The sequence below is a fragment of the Stegodyphus dumicola genome, chromosome 3 (genome assembly GCF_044657685.1).
Source record: "Stegodyphus dumicola isolate Sdum_Otavi_A_Nest chromosome 3, ASM4465768v1".
NCBI lineage: Eukaryota > Metazoa > Arthropoda > Arachnida > Araneae > Eresidae > Stegodyphus > Stegodyphus dumicola.
The window spans coordinates 74,523,581-74,545,376 of NC_140770.1; the positions used below are offsets into that span (position 1 = coordinate 74,523,581).

The window sequence follows — 21,796 nt, forward strand, 5'->3', positions numbered from 1 at the left end:
TTCGAATGAAACTTTGAGATTCGGAGCGAAATAAAAAGATCTTACCGGTTATCCTAGCTCACATTCTCTTGGCGATAATTTTTTCGAGCTATGATATTTTAGCGACAAATTATCCAGTGACATTTTGGAAATCGTTGTCTGTTTTTTTTTTTACCTCTAGGTTCTTTATCTGTAAAAAAGTACAACCCTTGGTGGCAGTCATTTTCGTTTTTTCATCTGATCTTTCGATACATCAATTTCACTCGCTATATTCGCAGCTAAGCAGTTAATAATGACAAGCGATTGTAGCATACATAATTAGCCCCGGTTGAAGCTAGAAGTTATATCTATAGACAAACATATAAATGTTATCAAAATATCATAAGTAATGTTTTATCGCCAAAACATTATCTCCAAAAAATGTGAACAAGGATAAACGTCAAGTACCAAAAGAAATACATTGTGTGTCTTCAAAATCTCTTTTCATAGGTGGCTGTTATGTCTTCTATTATGGAAGACTTCTAGCTGTGAATCACTCCTTTCCTTAATCTCATAAAATTAATTATTTAAATGTTCAAAGATTCGCTTTTTTTTTAAATCAAGAATTTTCCAATTTAAAAATTTTAGTTAAAAACAACCCACTGCTCATACTGGAGATAGGTCAATATGCAATTGGAAACACTTGTGTTAGATGGCTAAGTCATATTTGCGTGGAAGAGGGAACTTTAGTTTCACCTCAATATCCTTTTTGGTTTTACTTCATATCCTTTTTGGTTTTACTTCATATCCTTTTAACACTAGTCGAAAGCATTATAGATCCGATTTTTTAATCCATATTTTTCAAGATACATGCCATAGCACACATTTATAAAAGTACAAATTTCAATAATAAATTCATGAACGTATGCAAAATAAAATTCTCACCTGAGGCATCTTCATTTCTTTGATCTATCCTGGTTTCTAAGAGATGTTCCAACATCTTCTGAGGTGTACCAGCCATAACCATGTACCTGTTTAGACACATTTACAATAAATTAAAGACACATTACTATAACAGAAAAATTCAAAATATAGCAAATATTACCAACATTCAAAAGCTCACTACTAAATCTGTACGCAAGATACGAAATATCAACTAAATCTATACACAAGAATTTTCCATTAAAAATTTCTGTGCAGACCTGATAATCATTATATATACTGCTCTTTGTATAATGAACTGAACTGTAAAGCTCCATGTATACAAAACATTTCAAGACACTCGATATTTATTCTGTTGCAGAAGCAGACTGTTTATTTTCAATATATATAATGATAAGCAAAGATGATACGTGACAAATCTTTCAGTTCTATAATTTTTATATCTAATATACAGTGCACTGTTATGCTAATAAGCAATCTTTATTCTCAAATCCTTGCATTATATGTTGGTGATTATGGGTGGTCTATTATTCATCTGCTTTCTTATCTGTCATGGCGATCAATGGCGATTACTAAGTCTGTCAATCAAAGCTCAAATGTTTGCCTGTCTCCTGTAGTTTTAAAGAAATATTTGAAGGAAAGATAGGTTAAATTACATAATAATTATACGTACTTTGCCTGTGTGTTTACATTCAAACATATTATTCAACAACTAGTATGCTTGAAAATGCCCAAGTGGGATTTGAATGACTTCAATATCATATACTGGAAAATTAAATAAAAGTATTATAAAAATATTGTGTTCATTTGGATGGCTTAAATAATAGTTGTGTAATAAAAGAACATTTTAGGTATGATATGTTGGTCACGTTATGTTGCACATAATCTGCATTATATTCCTTTATTAACTACTGTGGTTTAATTGAAATGCGAATCACACACAAAAAAATATTTAAATATGTCCCCCCCCAAAAAAAAGTAAACATTTAAATATATCCCCAAAAATTATTCGAGTATGTTGAAATAGTAAGTATTCTGCCGAAGTGAAAAAAGCTGAAAAATTATTTTTATATACTTCTATCCTACTTGTTAACTCAAATATTAATTACAGCCAAAGTTAAAAAATAAAGATTGTTTTTTTAATCAATATGTATCAAAAATTTAGAACTCCGCTTGAAAAAATAAATAACAAACCTCTGCTTTTTGACAGGTTTTATCTGATACGTCCAAACTCAATATTTTAATGATGGTTTTTATTTCTCCCCTCAGTAATTAAACAGCTCGCAACTCTTCAATCCTTTAAAACAAGAAACCTTTAACATATTATAAGGCAGGAGTACACGCCGAATGCAAAGTAAAATAAAAGTTTGCTCTCGGATAACGCAGACAATTAAGATTACCGTGAGCTGCCTTAGATTACTGAGAGTAAAGCGTTGAACAAGTTTTCAAACTGGTCAAAGAATTTCAGCAAGATTTGTAAAATAATTTATAACACGGTTATGGACATTAAGTTGCAAAAGGGAAATTAACACACATCGCATACGCTTTCAATAAAAACCATTCTTTTCAAAAGTATAAAAACCGAGAAATAAACTAATTCAAAAGCGATAAAAGCATAAGGATAAAATGATGAACGATAACTTAAACATCTTGAGGAAAACAGCTCTCATTTTTTTTAGATTTGGATTATGTGATTACGGAAATCCACACTAAAGTTATCTGCCTAATGGAAGGAATGGCTCCATGGAATGCATTCTAAGAGCAAGTTACCGATGGAGCAATTCATGGAAATTAACATGCAATTAGCCCGTTCGCACATATTTGAATCCGAATCGAATAGCCATTGGGCAGTGGTTTTATCCATTCGGCCATTAGTAAGCTACCTTTCAGGTTTGTGATGACGGAAAATATTATACATATCGTTGCAAAGAGTCCATTCAAATGATAAAACTCAAAATTATCACTTTAATCCTATTTTTGTTCATAGCCGAAATTGAAAATTGTCGATAATTTTTTTCAAAAGTATAATTTGCATCCTTACATCTATTTCATGGAAAAACATCTTGCATTTTGTTTGACTTTTCTTGTAAATTTAACTTTTAAAAATCATCATTTATTTTAATCCTAAATACCATAATATGTAAAAATAGCATTTAAATAATTAAATATAATAATTTTATTATATAAAAATTAGTACTCACTTGTAATGAGAATGTGTACCATCAGCTGCCCTGCCATCAGTAGGAATTTTTTGCAGTAATAAAACATCTTGTCCATGCTCCTTTAATCTAACTGTATTGGCTTCAACATCCTATTAAAAAGGCATAATAGAGGAATCACTGCACATACCAGAAATGAATTACTTTACAAATATACAGCATTTAAACGATGTAAGAAATTTTCTAATAGTAATAAACTGAGTAATAAACTTCTAATAGTAATAAACTAAAAATAGTAATAAACTGACGTCAAGAATATTAATCAGAATATTAATAATCTGAAAATCCTGCTATTTCGAATGAAATCAAAAACAGTCACAATTGGTTACAAAAGCCATCATCTTAAAAACAAATGCAAAACAGATCAAAAGTAAATTCATCCTACGCGGATGTGAGTGATCAGAAACGACGATGATTCATGGATTAGAACGTTCCTCATTACATATCGTTTTCTCAGAAAAACTGGCTGTTCTTAAAGTCTGACTTAGTGTCTGATACCAATATAGAGAGTTTTTTTTTACTGTATTTGCTACCGAAGGCTACTATACGTACAGTACGAACCTGATACACATAGCATTTCATTAACTGATTAATAGGACCACTGAGCGTTGGAACATGGAAACCAATATTGTTCATAAATACACTTAATTTCATTCAAGTAAGAATTACCCACGGCAATCTTTTAAAATGAAATTATCGCACTTATCTATGAATGTAGCCGTCCAGATTTTCAGTAAACGTTATGTAACTTCCGAAATGTTCTGTATGATCCAAAATTTATTAATTATATTATTGTGAAACAAATGATATTATACATTTCATTCACAATTATACTTGAAACAATTTGAGTTCAGTTTAAAGGTAAAGTTTTCACTGCACAGAATTTTCATTATTGCGAATTAAAACAATCAATTCTTAAGAAACACAAATAAAAGCAGAAGACTCTTTTAGTTTCTAACTTTGACGAGCTAAAATATGCTTTTGACAGAAAATGCTAGCAGTATAACAAAGAAAACTAAAATAATAATATCTGTGCAATATTACGAGCTTTCTGAATGCTTTGACAAAATAATAACAGTTATTACTTTTCTTTAACAGTTATTATATTATTTTATAAATAATATAATAACTGTTAAATAAAAGTAATATAATAACTGTTAAATAAAGTTATTATATTACTTTTATTTAACAGTTATTATATTACTTTTATTTAACAGTTATTATATTTTACTCGTAGTAAATAAAATACAATAAAATAAATAATGTAATAACTTTTAATAACAGTTATTACATTATTTATTTTATTGTATTTTATTTACTACGAGCTCCGCCATTAGGTACTAAACGTAAAGGGAGGCATGCACCGAAAATGCTTTTTTAAACTACATTTGGCTCATATCCACCTTACACATGGAGAAAATCACGAAATCGCACGTGCAGTCAGCCCGCTCTCACCGGGACTCGAACCCCGAACCGAACTACGAGTATTAAGCGTCTTTTACAGCACGGTAACTAATGGGCTATAATAACAATAAAATACTTTTTTTCGATGATGCTAAATTGAGCTGTCGCAAAATCCGTCGAGAAATCGAGAAATGTTCGAATTCGAAAATGGAATCGAGTATCGAGAAGTGTTCGAAATCCAGAAAATCGAGAAATCGTGAAGTGTTCGAATTCCAACAATCAGGCTAGTCTTTCGTCGTTTCCTTCGCAAGTAAACTTAAATAAAAAAGTCAGTTTCCCAACTAATCTGCTCAACGAAGTATCCTTACCCTTAGATTGATAACCTCCGTACTGTCTCCCTTATTCAATTGATAAATTCAAAATAAAGATATTATTTTACATTGTACAGTAGCAAAACTTGTAAAACTTAAGTATAACTTGGTAAATGACATCTAGCCAGCAATTATTAATTTAAAATTCTATAAAAATAACGCGTGTTAATTCGTATTACTAAAACAAAAAAACAAAAAACATTTACATGGGCCTTTATTAATGCCCAGAATTTGCACATAAAAGAACAAGAGCGAATACGGACTGAAACAATATTAAGATTCGTGTACATACTCTAGCTCTAAGTAAGTTTATAGGTTAGTAAGCATTTAGATGATGTTAAATGTGACTCAGAAATATCATTTAGATGAATGTTAGCCAGAGCGAATGATTCTTAGTCTGTGAACTGGTCACTTGCAGCAAGAAAGCTCCAGAATCTTAATAATTTTGATAAAAATGTCTCACACGTATACGGAAGCGTTTTCTTATCACTGAAAACGTTTGTCTTCTGGAAAGTCGGTATTTTCCAAAGATTACTTCCGCATCCTTAGAAGCTGTACCTTTATACTGGTGAGACAAATTTGTCATGCAATTGCAAGGCAAAAAAACATGTCTTCTCAAACAACTACTGGAAACGAATATTGGAGCTTACAAAAGCCTGCAAGATAATGTACTCGTTTTTCCTCTCCTAGAGACAAATGCTTAAATATGATGTCTTCTGCATCGCTAATAACCCTTAAATGCAAGGTACGAGTTCTCTTCATTGGTGAATCCGAGTTTAATTTAAATACTGATTCCGCAGGAAAATTTACGTGATATGATAAACTGCAAGCCGCTTATTAATATATCATAGCTCACCACTAGTTATGTCGTAATTAATTATCAACACGTGCGTTAGCTAGTCTAATATAAGAAGTTAAAAGAAAATGGAAAGATAGTTACAAGTAAATTTTTAGGTATGCAGCGTTCATTTATATTTAGATCATTAACAAAACTTGCCTACACTGCGCTCTTTATTATAGCATCTTGCAGATTCGGGAGTAATATTATTTAATTACACATACTTACCCTAATGATATTATTGAAGTCTTCTTTATCCACCCGCAGAAAGTGGCAGTTGTTCTCCCTTGTTATGATGGTAGCTGCCCTGAAACAACACAACATTGACTTAAACGAACAGATATTTGATGCATTCCATGCATCAATGGAAAACGAAGAGAATGACAAGCCGGATCAAATGGCTCGAAACATCCATCTGTCATTTGCATACATGTGATACACTTATGTTTATGCTACATAATATAAACTAAAGTTAATAAATAATGACCATATATCAGAGTTACCTTAATAAAATAGACAGATGATGATATTTATTTACAAAATTGGGCGTTATTACGGAACATATGGATAAGAAAGCGTAAGGGTGGGTAGAGTTTTTTTCCCTTCAGTTTTTATAATGTCTACTAATGCCAGAGTAACATTCATTAAGCAACCTTTGATTTCATTGTACTTGAAGTTTAAACTGAGATTGTGAGACTGTTGAAGTTATTCTTATCACTGATATTTTCTTGATACATGAGTTGCTCTTGATAGCCTTCATAACTGATTTTCTCTCTTAGAATATACTTTCGTTTTAACTTACCTTCTAACTGTCTCACTTGTATCTAGTTAATACCACTGCATTTGATGATGTGCACATTCTGCATTGTCTTCCTTTGTTTCAGTATTTATATTAGATATTAAACTCAATCTGGATTAAAATTACTGTTTTCATATTTAATAAAATTATGTTTAATAACTCATTGCTTAAATCTGATTGTAAATATCTTTTGCATAAATTTCGAGTACCACTTTCCGCTTTTTTTTTTTTTTTTTTTTTTTTTTTTTAAATCATTCAGAGATGTTTCAAATGTCAAAAAATAATCACCAAGTTAGGCCTGGCGCCACTTACACTTTAAATTGGTAATAATTCTATAACTATTGCATGCAGATTAACTAAAGGTAAAAAACATTACCCGGAATATAAGAAATACATTGTTCAACTACTTTTAAAGCAAAAAGTGCACAATTTACCAACATATGAGAAATTGAAATGAGAAACATAGGAGAAAAAGTTGCGAGCAAACACAGCTGGATAAAGGGTGAGTATATAAATATATATATATAGTATATATACAGGTCGTTTATAAATTAATGGGATGTTTTTAAAAATTAGTAATAAATCGACTTAACCTTACCAGAGTTAAATCTACACCGTAAGCATTGGCAACTGTCCAAGTTTTTCATGTGCTATCTATGTTTGCCTGTCATGGCTTACTGCGTAGCCGCAGCAAAAGTTTCCAAGATGAGGCAGCAATAGGAAAAGGCTTCTTATGTTCTCCGGTTTTTCGAGGTGTTCACATCTTTGGTTTCAGTGCAGCGCGAGTTTCGTGTACGTTTTCTGTGCGGTGCCACGCAAGAAAGTGACGGCTCACTTTTCTTCGAACAAGGAACTGTGATCGGCGACTCATTTCTAGACATGTTGGAAACCGAGTTGTTACCTCTAGCTGAACAAGAATTATGATGATTACATTTTGCAATTGGACGGTGCTTCGCCCCATTTTAACAGGAACGTACAAGAGTTCCTTAATCGCGTTCGACACCAACGCTTGACTGGACTTATTGCAACGGGAGACAACAACCTTCTCCCCTGGCCATCCCGTTCGCCGGATTTAACATCATGCAATTTCTTTCTTTTCAATTTTTGTTAAAGACTGAGTATAGGTTCCACCGATGCCCGTACAGATTGAGGAAGTTTGTGGTCGGATAAAGCATCTTCTGCAGACCCTCACGGCGGACATGCTACACCGAGTATAGGAAGAATTTGATTACCCTTATAAATGTGTGTTCTATATTGAAAACTGCACTATTTTTTAAACTCATAATGTGAGAAAAAATTACACGCAAATGCTTACTTTTTTTTTTTTTTTTTCAAAATAAAATAATTAGTAGTAGTTAACAGCATAACTATATCACAGAAAGTATGATTTTAAAATGGACCACGTCAGGAGGCCTCCATCCGAACATTCGCGGGAGGGAAGCGCCCCAAAATTCCTTAAAATGACCATGATTACAAGCACTCAGGTATCCATGGTGAGCGACTTCGCTGCATTTGAAACCTGCATTTTTTTTCAGGGTATTTTATTCCAAATATAATCTCATGTTTTTAAGATTAATTTAATAATAAAACTCTCATGTCCTTAACTTTGAGAATTTTATTTTGCAAGTGTTATTTCACAAATCAGTCAAATATAATTACTCGTGGCTACAACGTATTATGTTTGTTATCTTATCACCTAACAGATCTGTAGTTAATATACGTAACCTGTATTATGCATACTCGACTGAAGAGCATATAGACAAGAAAAAGTGATTCATAAATTGAGGCATTATGCATGATGTTAAGGAAGTAGGACTGCGTGAAATGTCCAGGTTCTTACCTAGGAGCATCGTTGACTAAAGCTAGTTTTCCAAAGTCATCTCCTTCGTGAAGACTGCAAACAATACCCTTAAATGAAATGAAATAAATTAATTTTAGATGCTGGAATCGTTACACAATAGAATATCAAAATACATGCAATAAATTTAACTTTCATCGTGCGAAATCTTAATGAATACAATGTGTATCGTTATGCACCTTCTTTAAACGCAAAATGTTGTTTCATGAATCAAATTCATTTCTAGCTGATCGTACTTTTCTACCTTTATTTGTTAATCTTTATTTGAAAGGGAAAAATAAATAAGCTCAGTAAAAATCCCCATAAAAATTTATGATTTAATTGTGCACTTATTAAGTATAATGGTGGCTATATTTCCGATAAATAAGTTGCTTTTATTAAATTTTATGTAAATTATTAAAGCAATCTCTCCTGGGTCTTGACCCCTGAAACAAACCTAGATCTTTATTAACCTTTCTATTGCTCTATTTGATAAAATTATTACATTAGCACGGATGTACTAATTCCTGGAAAACGCTTTAACATTTCTAATAGATTTGCACCGAATTAATGCTAAATTATCACATTAATCAATATTTATCAATACAACAGGCAAAATTTTTATCTTAAGCTTATGACATGATCTGATTGTATTTTTCATTCCTAAAGAGCACCCTTTGCTTTACATTTTTCGTTATTTTCCCTTCCTTTTTATTCTAAAGGGGCATCGTTTTGTCATTTATTAAGTAGTTCTCGAAATTTCATTAATCTTTCGTTCGTCATTTAACTTTCACTTGCAACTGAAAATGTCGGTACTGTTCAATCGCCGAAAGCACTTGTAAAATGAAATTAACATCAAATAAAACTGTTTTTCTTGAAGTCAGCTTCCCATTTTGTTACACAATACTTTGCTAGAATCGAATCTATTCGACTAAATTTAGTCTCGTGAATTCTGATCTAACGAAGCTAATCTACATTGTAGAAATTTTACTCTTTCACCCGGCAAGCTGATTTCTTACGAGTAATTAATTATTCATGCATATACATGGAATTCATGTACGATTCTCGTTGTTTTCCCTATGTATCAAAATCATAAATTAGACAACTCTAATCAATCGATACCAGGTATTATATCAAATTAACAAATAATCTTAAATGAACTTCGCTACGAAGTAGCGTTTATAGGCTTCTTCGTTAAAGGTTCCACTTAAGATCCATCTGACCTGTCAGCGGTTTCCAACTACCAGAAATGCCTTAGTAGGCAAGGAATGGGTGACTCAATTACTTTTCCTGACTTTATGAAAGTCTTGATACATTACTTAGCAGCATTTATATTGTGTCATCAACCTGATAACAGTGTGTCCAAGTTTATGGGGAAATGCAAAGCATTTGCAATTTGTGACATTCAGATTGGTGTTGCCATCAGTGCGAAACGAAACATTATAGTGTTTACAATATTTTCATACACCGATCTAACTGTTATGTAAATTAAGATATTTTATTTATTTATTTTCATCTATAGTATTTCAACAAAGATTACGCATTTGAATAATATTCTACTTAATACTTAAGGGAGGGAGAAGTGGATGTGCACCAAAACGATAAAGAAACTAACTGACAGTTACCTTGCATATTTATTATAAAACGGAAATTCCTTGTTCACAAAGTGGTTTCGCACAACGCCACCAAGCTTTTTAATCTGTTTTTAGAAAGGAAGTGTTTGTTATTTAAGCAACAATTCATGGAACAAATAGGGAAGAGTAAGCCCGCACACTAATGTAATTTTTTATTAATACATGCAAGGTACATCTCGCCAAATATTATAGACTGTTCCACATATCGTATGCATATAAATTCTAAGCTAATTTAATTACTTTTTTAAAAAATAAGCGCTATACTACATTATTTTTATATATTACTTAAATCAAAGAAAAAAATTAAAAACACGTTAAAAGCTTTTTTTTCCGTTCCATTATAACTGGCGTTATACTCTATAACAGCATTTCTTAAAGTATGTTACACGCAGCTCCAGAGACACAATTGAAAGGTTTTGCGAAAGTTGCATTCCCCCCCACAATATTCAAGAATGCAATTGAAAAAAAATTGACGTCTCCACTACATTAAAAAAAGTTAACCCTCGCTCCCACTTATTAATTTTGAAAGTCAATCAAATTGCGAAAGTCTAACGGGCGGCGAAACGGTCGGGCGCTTTATTAAACAGCCATTTGCTTTACGGTCGGAAGTGATTACCATTTTATTATGAAAGCACCTAATGGGACCATTTTATTATGGAAGTACCTAATGGGTAGACAATGTTTCATCCTATAAAGGGACGAGGTTACAACCATGCCTTCTTCGGGATTCGAACCCGGGACCATCGCTATGGCAGTTGGAACCACTAACCACTATACCGGCTTGGCGGCCGTACCTCTCTTCTTTTACAAGTCAGATGGCTCTCTCGTGGAAAGGTCCTAATACGTTTCTTGAGCTAAGGGACGAGATACATGCTTTTTTCCAAACATTTCGAACTGAGGGATCGATTATTTGATAGAAACTTACTGCTAAAAATTGCCTATTTAAACGACATTTTTACAAAAAAAAAAAAAAAAAAAAAAAACCATTAACATATTATTAAAACTTAAAAGGTTAATATCAGGTCAAACACGTATATGTATTTACTGCTCACAAAATAAAAAGAGAAATATGGACAACTTGTGTGAGCTCCAGCGATTCTGATTGCTTCCCAACAATAAAAGACTTTTCAGAAAAGGAAAGGGTTCAGATAGGGTAGACATATATTGAAGAAATCATTCAGCACCTGAAGGGTTTGGGTGAAGGTTTTTATCTGTATTTTTCAGATGGGCAGCAGATTAAATATTAAAAAGAATTGTGGATTCAAAACCCATTAATTATCAATACACGGCCTTCTACCATGTCAGCAGAAGAATACGAAACTTTTATTTAAATGAGATACAACTCATCGTTGCAAGAAAAATTTAAATCAGTGCCGTTAGTGGAATTCTAATGCACTTTAAAAAATGTGTATCAAAAAAGCCATACTCGCACTTTTACCATTTCCAGCTCGAATGGACTTCTCAGCAGTATCTGTCGACAAAAAACTACATACTGCAACTGGAACCGCACATGACATTGGAATTCAGTTTTCATCTATAAAGCCTAACATAAGTATATCTGAGATAATAAATAGAAGTAGCCACTCATTTCATTAAATTTAAATGCAAAAGTGCAGTTTGAATACGTTGCTTAAAATTATTTAATTAATTTAAATAAATTAAATTTTGAAATAACGTACTGAAGCAAATAAGTGATATTTAAAATAATTGCCATTTTTGTTGCAATAATCTGTTTACGGTATGTTGCTTTACAATCATACTACTGAAACGCACTAGGGATAAAAGAGGACATTAAAAAGGGTCCCATTTGTGTTGTTGTTGTCGTCTTGTCCATATTACATGGAACAATGGTTGCCAGAGCCAACTCCGAACAGAGGTTGGACTTCTAATTTTCCACCCCCAATTTTGAGGAAGAACACCCGGGTAGGCCTGGGGATCTCCCACTCCTCTTCCCTTCCACCAATCCACTCGAGAGGACTTTCGGCTCACCGCATATTTAGAGTACCGCCATGCCGCACCGACACTATACATTTACAAACATCTTTGTCTTCCCCGGGATTCGAACCCGGGCCCTTCGGTACCATTGTAGGCTCCCCTAATACGGTTTGGGCGAAGGTTCCATTTATCAAGAAAATATTAGGAAACGCTGCTATAATAACAAACAGAACTAAAAACTGTATTGTAACGATCAAATAATAAACAAATAAAAACAATTCAAACAATTTAAAACAACTTTTTTTTTCTTTATAAGATACATTTAAAAAATGTTTTTTCCCGCGTTTCTTTATAAATCTTCGGAATATTAATAGTTGTTTTTAAACCCTTACCTTCCCATATATCACAACATTGACTGATCCCCGAAGTATGATGAACCAGGATTTGCCTTCATCACCTTGGTTAAAAACTGAAATAAAAAAAGCATAAATTTATGAAATTATTTAATATGAAATATATTTTAACATAAAATAATATAATGTTATGAAGTTTCTATGTACGTATATAGTTTTAGTGCAATTATATGTAAGTTGTAGTATCTCTTGTATAATGTAACATGAAAGACGTCAAGAAAACAAAGCTTTACCGGAAAATAAGGTTTCAGGGGAGAAAGCCCATTTAATACTATCTCACTAAACTGGTGTTGGCGAGGTAGCGCCAGCTGGCAATGGTTTTGGAGACTAATGTTTTCGCCAGATTTGGCCAGAAATTGCCAAAGTCACCAAATGAACGCCACGAATGTCTGGACAAAAACTGCACAGTTAGAATATTATAACAAGTCTTTGAATAAAAGAAGAAAGCAGGCTGTTATTCATACGCATAAATATTTCAGTCATGCAGTTAATTTCAGTCATGCAGTAATTAAAATGTACCAATAATTTGGTACTGTAATGGTGATGTTAGACAGTACTGCGGCACAGCTATAATAAACAACCACATTATCTGAAAGATATGTTTCGATTGACCAACATATTTTTAACGATTGAAGAAAGAAAAGTGATCATCTAGATATACGAAACGTTGAGTAATCGGGGATTATGTTTGAAGGACGCTACTATAACTATGTTTCAAATCTGTAACATTAATCATTAAACTCTCCTTACAGCATGTATTTCAATAATCAATAACACCAACTGTATTTTGACACAAAGCGTGTATTGCGGTAGTAAATAATTCCCGCAGAGGTAAAAAAATCTAACTAAATACATCTACTTTGAATCTGATATAATTAATAATGCATTCTGTGAAATATTATTTCAGCCTGGTCCGTAAACTCAAGTACTAGAATTCGAATTCTCGAGACGAGACGTTTAGTAACATTATTCTAGAATACAATGTTTTTTAAGTGTTTGAGTGTCTGATAATTTTACTAATTGATGAAAAGAAATTTTGAAGGAATAGGTATGGTATGTAATAACTTCTAAAGTTAAAAAAATAATAATGTACTTTAGGATGTTTTTCTTTCTAGTTATTTCTATACTAGCAGACAAGTATATCTGCATGTGTCACTAAAATTGTCGTATTTTATCTGCCTGCTGAAAATCTTACTTTATTCTATAAAAATTACTTTATTCTATAACAACTGTTGTGTAGAGAATTTGTCTGATAGCGGTATAAAAACTAGGTGAATGATTTTCTGATTTATGGAAATTTTAATTTTAATTGATTCTAAATTATTTATTTTAAGGCTTTAATTTTGGGGAAAAAGAGATGCTTCTGGGTTATTTAGTTTAAAAGAAAATTATTTATTTTCCTTTATTTGCAAATTTAGTACAAGCTTTGATTCATTGTGAAAGAAGCAGGGAAAGGGAAGCAATTTTTTTGCCAAGTCATGATTTCGCGCGCTTTGTCCTTTAGAATGTTCTAGAAGGATTTTCATTGTGTAGTTGACCTTAAGAGAGGAAGTACGTGACAAAAAGGTCAAAGGTTGCTACTTGTCTTTCAGTGTAAGTCATTCAGGTTTTTGGCGATTGAGGGTCCGGTTGTTGGCTAAGTGAAGAAGGGCGCGCATGCGCGATCACCCTTATTTCCGCATTCAGGGGTTGAAAATGCAAATTTTGCCATAATTAAGGGGGCGATAAGTGAAGCCATAGTGGGAGCCCGCGTTTTGTGAAGGAGACGAAGGAAATTCGAGTTGGAAGGACTTACTCACTCTCTGGCTGGCTAGACTGACTTTGGACGTTACTCGTGAAGCTTGCTCTTGGGATGAGCAAGAACAGGCGAGCCGTAATTGCCTAGAAAAACGTTTCTGGCCGGGAGCTGCAAACATGCTCCCTTGCCGCATTCTGGTAAAAAGGGAAATTTGAACCAGTTACCTACGTGTTGACTTAAGACTTTCAAGACCAAGCGGATAGCCGTGCTGAGCAGCAGTGCTCCTGTTTCTGTTTTACAAAGGTAAAAATAACGTCGTCATTATGAAAACCAGTTACCTGCGTGTTGACTTAAGGCTTTCAGGGACCAAGCGGATAGCCGTGCTGGGCAGCAGTGCTCCTGTTTCTGTTTTACAGAGGTAAAATAACGTCTTCATTATGAAAACCAGTTACCTGTGTGTTGACTTAAGACTTTCAAGACCAAGCGGATAGCTGTGCTGGGCAGCAGTGCTCCTGTTTTCTGTTTTCCAGACTTAAAAATAGCATCGTCATTATGAAAACCGGTTACCTGCGTGTGTGTTTTAGCAAATAGTGCCTGGACAGGACGATGTCTTCTGAAACTTCCATTTTGTGACCGTAAAGATGAGCCCCGCCAACGTCCACGCTTATTAGGATTCGAGTCCTCCACTTCAAGACGTCTTTAACAGATAAGTCATTTTTTTGTGTTTGAACTTTAAGTAAGTTAAAAACAACGTCGAATATTAAATTAATTCTCAGGCCTTCAATTGTTTCCCTTTCCCCTTTTAAATTACCAAGACAAACCTTAAGGTTTTTTTATATGAATTTAAATGTAAAAAAAAAGTAAATGACAAATTGAAGAATTCCCCTTAGACTCTCTGATGAGGATAAGATTTTATTTTTTTGTGATGAAATTGAATAAACTGATATTTAATCTGGAAACCTATTACAGTATGTTTTCTTTATATATTTAATATGTTTTTCTATATATCTAGTATATGTTTTTCTTATGTTTTCGATTCTCTCACGGCACGGTCCCGGGATGCATTTTTTCACAACGCAAAAACCACCATCCTCAGCTGCAAAACCGCAAATGAATAAGATAGGAAAAGATATAACATGAGGCAAGATAGGAACATGAGGTATATGTTAGAAAAAAGGAAACACAGAAGTCTTCTGTTGCTCGACATTGTTGGTCCCAAAATCACACTTTCAATTTTTCTGCTGCCAAAATTATTCAAAAAACATCTTCCATTGGAGAACTGCATTTTTTAGAGGCATTTCACATTCAAAAAAATCTTTCTGTTCTAGTTAACGATCCTAATTCCATTCCATCTTTGCCTTCGGCCTTTAAAGAAATTATGTTTTAGTTCTGGTTTCATCAACAGATGGTGACACTTGCTTGTTCTTGTCAAGGCTTTCTTATCTTATCTAATTATTATTTCCTATCTTGTTCATTTGCGGTTTTGCAGCTGAGGATGGTGGTTCGGTAAAACCATCGAAACTAGTTCTGTGAAAATTTTGAAAATATAACGCTGATTTTTGTTGTTTGACTTCTGAAATGGTATGCCTGTTAAAATCAATTGCATTCTAGAATCGCATATTTTTCTGAATTATTCTGTTGCAAATAAATTTTTTCAAATTTCTAATTTAAATAATTATCGTAATTAAATCCAAACCGGTTATTTTTTGCTAAATTCATTCGAGTCTTTTATTCCAGTTATTTGATTTGCCTAGAATAAAAGTGTAATTCTGCAGGTGGTGCTTAATTTAAGGAGTGCGTATTGCAATCAGTGGCATCTTAGAAACGAAGAAATACGGCATATATATATATATATATATATATATATGAATAATTATTGATTAATTTAGAACTATTAACTAATTGTTAATAACTATGTAAAATTATATATTATTACTTGTTATTAATACATTGTTTTCGTCTAGAAATCTATCTTACCTCTTTTTTTAATTAAAAATGTATTATTATACACAACCATTAGGATTTTCGGTCTCACCGGGATTCGAACCACGGATTTTTCACTGCTACCTAAGCATGATAAACACGTACATCTCGAAAACACATACGGCGAAATGCAGTGGTTCCTTACATTCTCTCCCATGAAATGTATGACAGAGAAAAAGCACAAGACCCAGTCGATACAATCTAGTCGGTGAGGGGTTATTATCTACCATATTTTAATCCAGGTAGTACTATAGAGACAAATACTTTCGAAGAAAAAATGCGAAGATTAAATTATGCCGTCGTGGAGATTCTAATCACTGAGCTTCCACTGCTTTTAGATTTAGATCCTGCAGAATGGATCTAACCCTTATACTACAAAAGCATGCATGGTAAATGTGATAATTTCAATAAAATATCTAAACGTAGCTTCCGATAAATTGAAGTTACATGTATGTGGCTAACAAGTCTATATGAAGTTTTGAAAGACCGCAGGGTAAAAGAATAGATTATTTTTTCTGCAATTTTTCCTAATTGTATTCATGAATACCTAACTAAAGGGGGGAAAGCAAGTGTTTTTGTGATACAATCGCAAAAGGAAAATTAAGTTTTTATAATACATTTTGTATATTAAGTAATGAATCTTTTTAAAAAAAACAGTCATGAAAACTGCATTTAATAAGATCGCACAGTTATTTCAACAAGGAGTAGTTACGTTATTTTCGTGAAATACTTTATGATCTAAAATATATGCATTCTTACGGACTGTTCCGGATTTTGGATGGGATTCAAAGACTAGAACTCCAGCCAACTCCCTCTTTACGCTGTTCGAAAGGTGAGACAAAGCTTTGATGTGGAGGAGTTCTTCATAGATGATCTCCAGATCTTCCGCTGACCGATCTCCCAACCTAAAAGAACATTTCAATTTAATTTCTCGCATAAAATATTCAACAAAACAAGTAAGTGTTTGTCATTCAGTGATCCTAACGAATAAGAGTTTACTGCTAAGTAAATTAGATAGGGAACACGCACCCAGCCCAGAAGGGCGTTTACTGTTAGAATTCCATTAGAGCTTTGGGACTTAGGGACTAGGTATGGCACATTATAATACAATAGTCCCAATGCATCATAAAAGACATTTCATTTCAAATTACACCTGCTACGAAGAATCTAAAAGCTTAGACCTGGCCACTATCACTAACGGCAATTATGCATCACTTTTTTCAGAGGACTTGACAGATTTAAATGCAATAAAAACGAAAACTTGGTTCCCTCTGTTTTAACCCAATTCACAATTTATAGATATTTTTCTTCTTTAATCAACTACCTTACAATCAATAGCCTAAGCAGCTTCTTTAAAGTATTTTGTTTTAAAAAAAGTGCAACGGAAATTTATTAAAGCATTTTAAAACATCAAAAAACGTACAAATATAAGTCCAAAAAAGAAATGATGAATGAAATTAATGTTTAGAGAAAATCATTTTTCGATGAAATGAAAAAAATTCGACAAATAAATAAATTTGGTATTAATAATTTTAATCCTGATAAAGAATACTTCTGTTTTAATTAAATATAGTTGATGAAGTGAAGTAAATATGACAGATACAATGAGTTATTCTATTATGCTGTATTGTGTAATAACAAAAACAGCACTTCAAATTTTCATCACACCACCAGCCTCTCTTCAATAGATGAATCATTGCAGATGTAATTTGTATACCATTTTCAATGCAAGAAATGAAGATTATTAAGGTAGTAATAAAACAGGGGGAGTTCCAGTAACACATACATTTAAAAAAATGACTGTCCTAGTTTTAGTGCGCTGAATTATTGCTTTGCATTTGAATAAAAAATGATAAATTGGATAAGTAACATTTCGAGTGCCAATCAATTGTGTGTGCCCTCTTCTGCCAATATAGACAACTCTGACGTCGCATCATTTTTTCCAATACTACTCCAAGGACAATGAGAGAATTCGACAAAAGGACTTGAAAATTCTGGTCGCCATATTCCACCATTCGTTCTCTAGAGTGAAGTATAGTAATAATAATATATTGCTCATTTTATAACTATTAGCTTAATGAAAAATGCGTGTAACCATATATAAAAAAAGTAACTGAATTCGCTCACGTTTGCAATTCTTCTTCTTTATGCAACTATCTACATCACCAGCTATTGCCAAGTTATTACATATATAAACGTATTAAATACATTACAGTCTTGATAGTAATTGAACTCATGAAAATTATGGTTTTCGACGTTTTAATACAAAAAAACAAATTCGTCGTTTTAGTGCTAATAAACAATTTTATTTTAACCTTTTACTTGAACCGAGATACTTATAATTTGAAGGTAGGAGGGAAGAAAAGTTGTCGAACAGTCGCCTAATACACGTCTTATAATTTACAGTTACACCAAGGCGATATGGAACTTTAAAGTTAACAGCGTAAGAGTATAAAATCAGGATATAGAAGTGGGTACTTATTCCGTTTGAACGTAAAAGTTTGCTACCTTGCAAGTAGGCGGAGATCCTGCCAAAGTTTTGCCAATCTTTCTTGTAGAATTCTGAGGCAATTGGCGCCTTTTTGTTTAAAAAACAATCAGTATTCGACTAGTTTCATTTTTGTCTTCATAAAAGGTTTTGTTGATTTAGGCCTTCCTATTGTTTCTGGAACGTCTACGTGTAGCTTGCGTACAGGTAAGTGTTCCAATCCATAACAGGTTTACTGTAAAAGCCAATAATTTTGAAAATAAGCCATTGCTTGCTGTTCTGTCGAAGGCAGGTCTCGAATTTTACTTATTGTTTTCAAATGTAAGAAACAAATATATAAAGAAGAGTTAATTTATATCCTTACTCATAAAATCCAAAGGGGGTTTTTGAGAATCAGTCAGAGTACCATCAAACGGGATTACAGCATATCAGTCGGCGTTACGTTAAACTTATAATTGGCGCTATATCGTGCTGCTTACCGACAGTTTTACTGTCGACGGGGTAACACTTAAGCACCGAAAAGTGTCAACAAAAAAGTGTCAATAGCTTTGTGAGATTAGAAAAAGAATGGTAATAGACTGACGACATTCGGTAAATTATCATTAAGGTATCATTAAGGCAGGTAAATTATCATTAAGGTTTACCAAATATACAGATTTTCTCTGCTCGTTATTTTGCATAAATTTCTCGGAAACATTTTCTGATTCCCAAAGTCAAGGGTTTGACGCATAAATTTCGTAAATCATTTAAATATTAAATATTTTATAATAAATAAATAAAAATGATAGCCCATTATATCTCTATTTTAAAACTAAAAAATTTTAAAACTAAAATAATGGAAAGAGATAAAGTCTAAAAAATAAGCGTTTATATTTAAAATTTTTTATCTGGAATGAATTTTCTATGTGCATTTTAATAGGAAAACCACAAAATTTCCATACTTTTACTATTAGAATGAGTTTTTAATTAAATGTTTAAAAAAAAATATGAATTAAGGATTAATATTTCATGCTAATCACTAGATGTGCATTCTACAAAATATAGATTTCCGAGGAGTCAAGACGCAAATTCTGGATTTGATTTGCAAATGATAAAAGATGGAATAATTGCATTTAATATCTACGACAAAATACAATTTTCAGAATATCAGCGATGACAACATTTTCCGTCTTTTCTTTCGATAAGAGCAAAAGCAAATAGGTTCTGTCTGATCAGTCAACATCAAAATCGCAGATGTTAAACGACATTGAAGACACGCTCTTCCTCCAACTTTAAGGGCACCTTTCAATCGATCAAAGACATATTTGCAACAGTGACTCATTTCAAGCATACCTCCTGTTATCTAGTCTGAATTCTGGAATACAAAAATAAAAGAGTACCTGCAAATAGCAAAGATAAAATGCTTTCTACATAGGTATAATAACTGAGAGCCAAAGAGATATCTTTGCTTTTTTACCTGAATCTTGCTTCATATAAAATTCCCATTCATGAATTTAAATATAATAATGGCAAAATTAAACAAAAGCAAAACTCTACTATAATTTTAATATTGGGTGAAAAATGGTATTCGATGACTTCAGCAAAAATTCAAGAATATTGAAACAAGATTATTTTGCAGTGTATTTTTCGCTTAAATTCTAATGGACGATAACATTTAATTATTTTATTAAATATTTATTTATTTACTTTATACATTTATTCAGATATGTAAAATAATCCAACACTTACGACAGAAAATAAATATATAGAAAATAGAAAACCCATAGATTTGTTCGACATTCTCTGAAAATTATGATACGCTCGAAACCAGATAACTTCAAAACTTACGCAATTAATCACAGAAATTCGCGTCGCAAAAATATTATTCTAGTAACAAGCCAAATGGAGCAAAAGGCAATTTCATTTCTATGGTTCATGAAATAACAGACATCATAACACAGTTTATATAAAATGTGATCATAAAATATTTTAAAGATACAAAGCTTTATATTTTACTGCTTTTGTTCTCCAAAGTGTATGTTCTATATCACATTTTTAAGTGCAGCTATTAGAAATCGTGGAAATAGACTTTTTAAAGGAAAGCATCATTTCTACCAGCACACCTAGTGCTCTTTATTATGTTAAATCTCGTGTAATTAATATCAAACATGTGCAATTTTAACTTTTTATTTTAATTTTGTTACAGTTTTTGCAATATTCTTAACACTTCATTCCAAATTCATGTTTGATGCCTGATTCGTGATTCCAATTTATTGCGTTGTATCTGATTTCAAGTTATTTAATTCTCATTTAAATCGCTGTATTAATCAGACAATTGTATCCAGCCAAAGGAAAATTAATGGTGAAGATCCCGTCGAGATGAAGATGCAATTCAATATATTGATAAGCAAAATGATGCTGACGACACTGACATGATGGCTGCAGGTAAACGGAAAGAAGTATTACTAATATAATTTTTCAAGTAGAAAGCGAAAACTAAAATTATATTGTTGAACTAGATTCATTGCATGTGAGGTTATAAAAAGTAACTGACACTCACTAAGAGGCAAAAGTTTTCCTCCTTCTGTACATACTATATCAGCTAAAGTACTGTATAAACAAAACCATATAATATGATTATTATTTTAACAAACATATTCAGTTAATTTGTACTACTGCAAAGTATTCAAGTCTTTCTTTGCTTTTCTATAAACCTTCATATTTTAATGTAATCATTAAATAATATACAGCATGTGTGAAATTCGTGTACTCTTGCTCTTTAAATTTTATACATCTTAAGTCCGGTTGTTGAAAACACAATTTAATTTGATTTATATGTCGTCAGCTAAGTAAACTAATAAACAAACAAACAAACAAAAACAACAAAAAAAATACCTGAAAGCTTTCAGATTTTATATTACGACCAAACGGGCGTTCTTTTTAATGTTTTGTGTGTTACCTTTATTTATTAAAACTATGTTCTTCGCACTTAAACCATAAAATCAAATTCAACCGCAATATCACAAAATATTTAAAAGAGAATATCTTTAAAATTTCCGATACAAAGTCTCGCGCGCAGAACATATTTTCTCCGCCACTGGTAGCTCACTTTTGTAACTTTTTTAATTTTCGGCCAATGGTAGCTCATTTGAAAATTAAACACCATTTATTTATTGTTCGCAATGAAAATTTCAAATTTTCAGGGGTATTAAAAGTACTAAACATTGAAATGTTTCAGTAGACTGGAAAACGCCTGTC

General features: G+C 32.4%; 1 protein-coding gene across 4 annotated transcripts in view; it reads right to left on the reverse strand.

The window, feature by feature from the left end:
* Epac (Exchange protein directly activated by cAMP) overlaps nucleotides 1-21,796 on the reverse strand; it is a 445,559-nt gene that overhangs the window by 39,461 nt on the left and 384,302 nt on the right. For all 4 annotated transcript variants that reach the window (XM_085813001.1, XM_085813002.1, XM_085813003.1 and 1 more), the window contains 6 exons: nucleotides 16,831-16,976; nucleotides 12,330-12,406; nucleotides 8,372-8,439; nucleotides 5,961-6,039; nucleotides 3,102-3,211; nucleotides 904-989 (listed from right to left, as the gene is read on the reverse strand). In XM_085813001.1, the coding sequence (XP_085669127.1) occupies nucleotides 904-989; nucleotides 3,102-3,211; nucleotides 5,961-6,039; nucleotides 8,372-8,439; nucleotides 12,330-12,406; nucleotides 16,831-16,976 (566 nt within the window). The remainder of the gene's footprint in view (nucleotides 1-903; nucleotides 990-3,101; nucleotides 3,212-5,960; nucleotides 6,040-8,371; nucleotides 8,440-12,329; nucleotides 12,407-16,830; nucleotides 16,977-21,796) is intronic.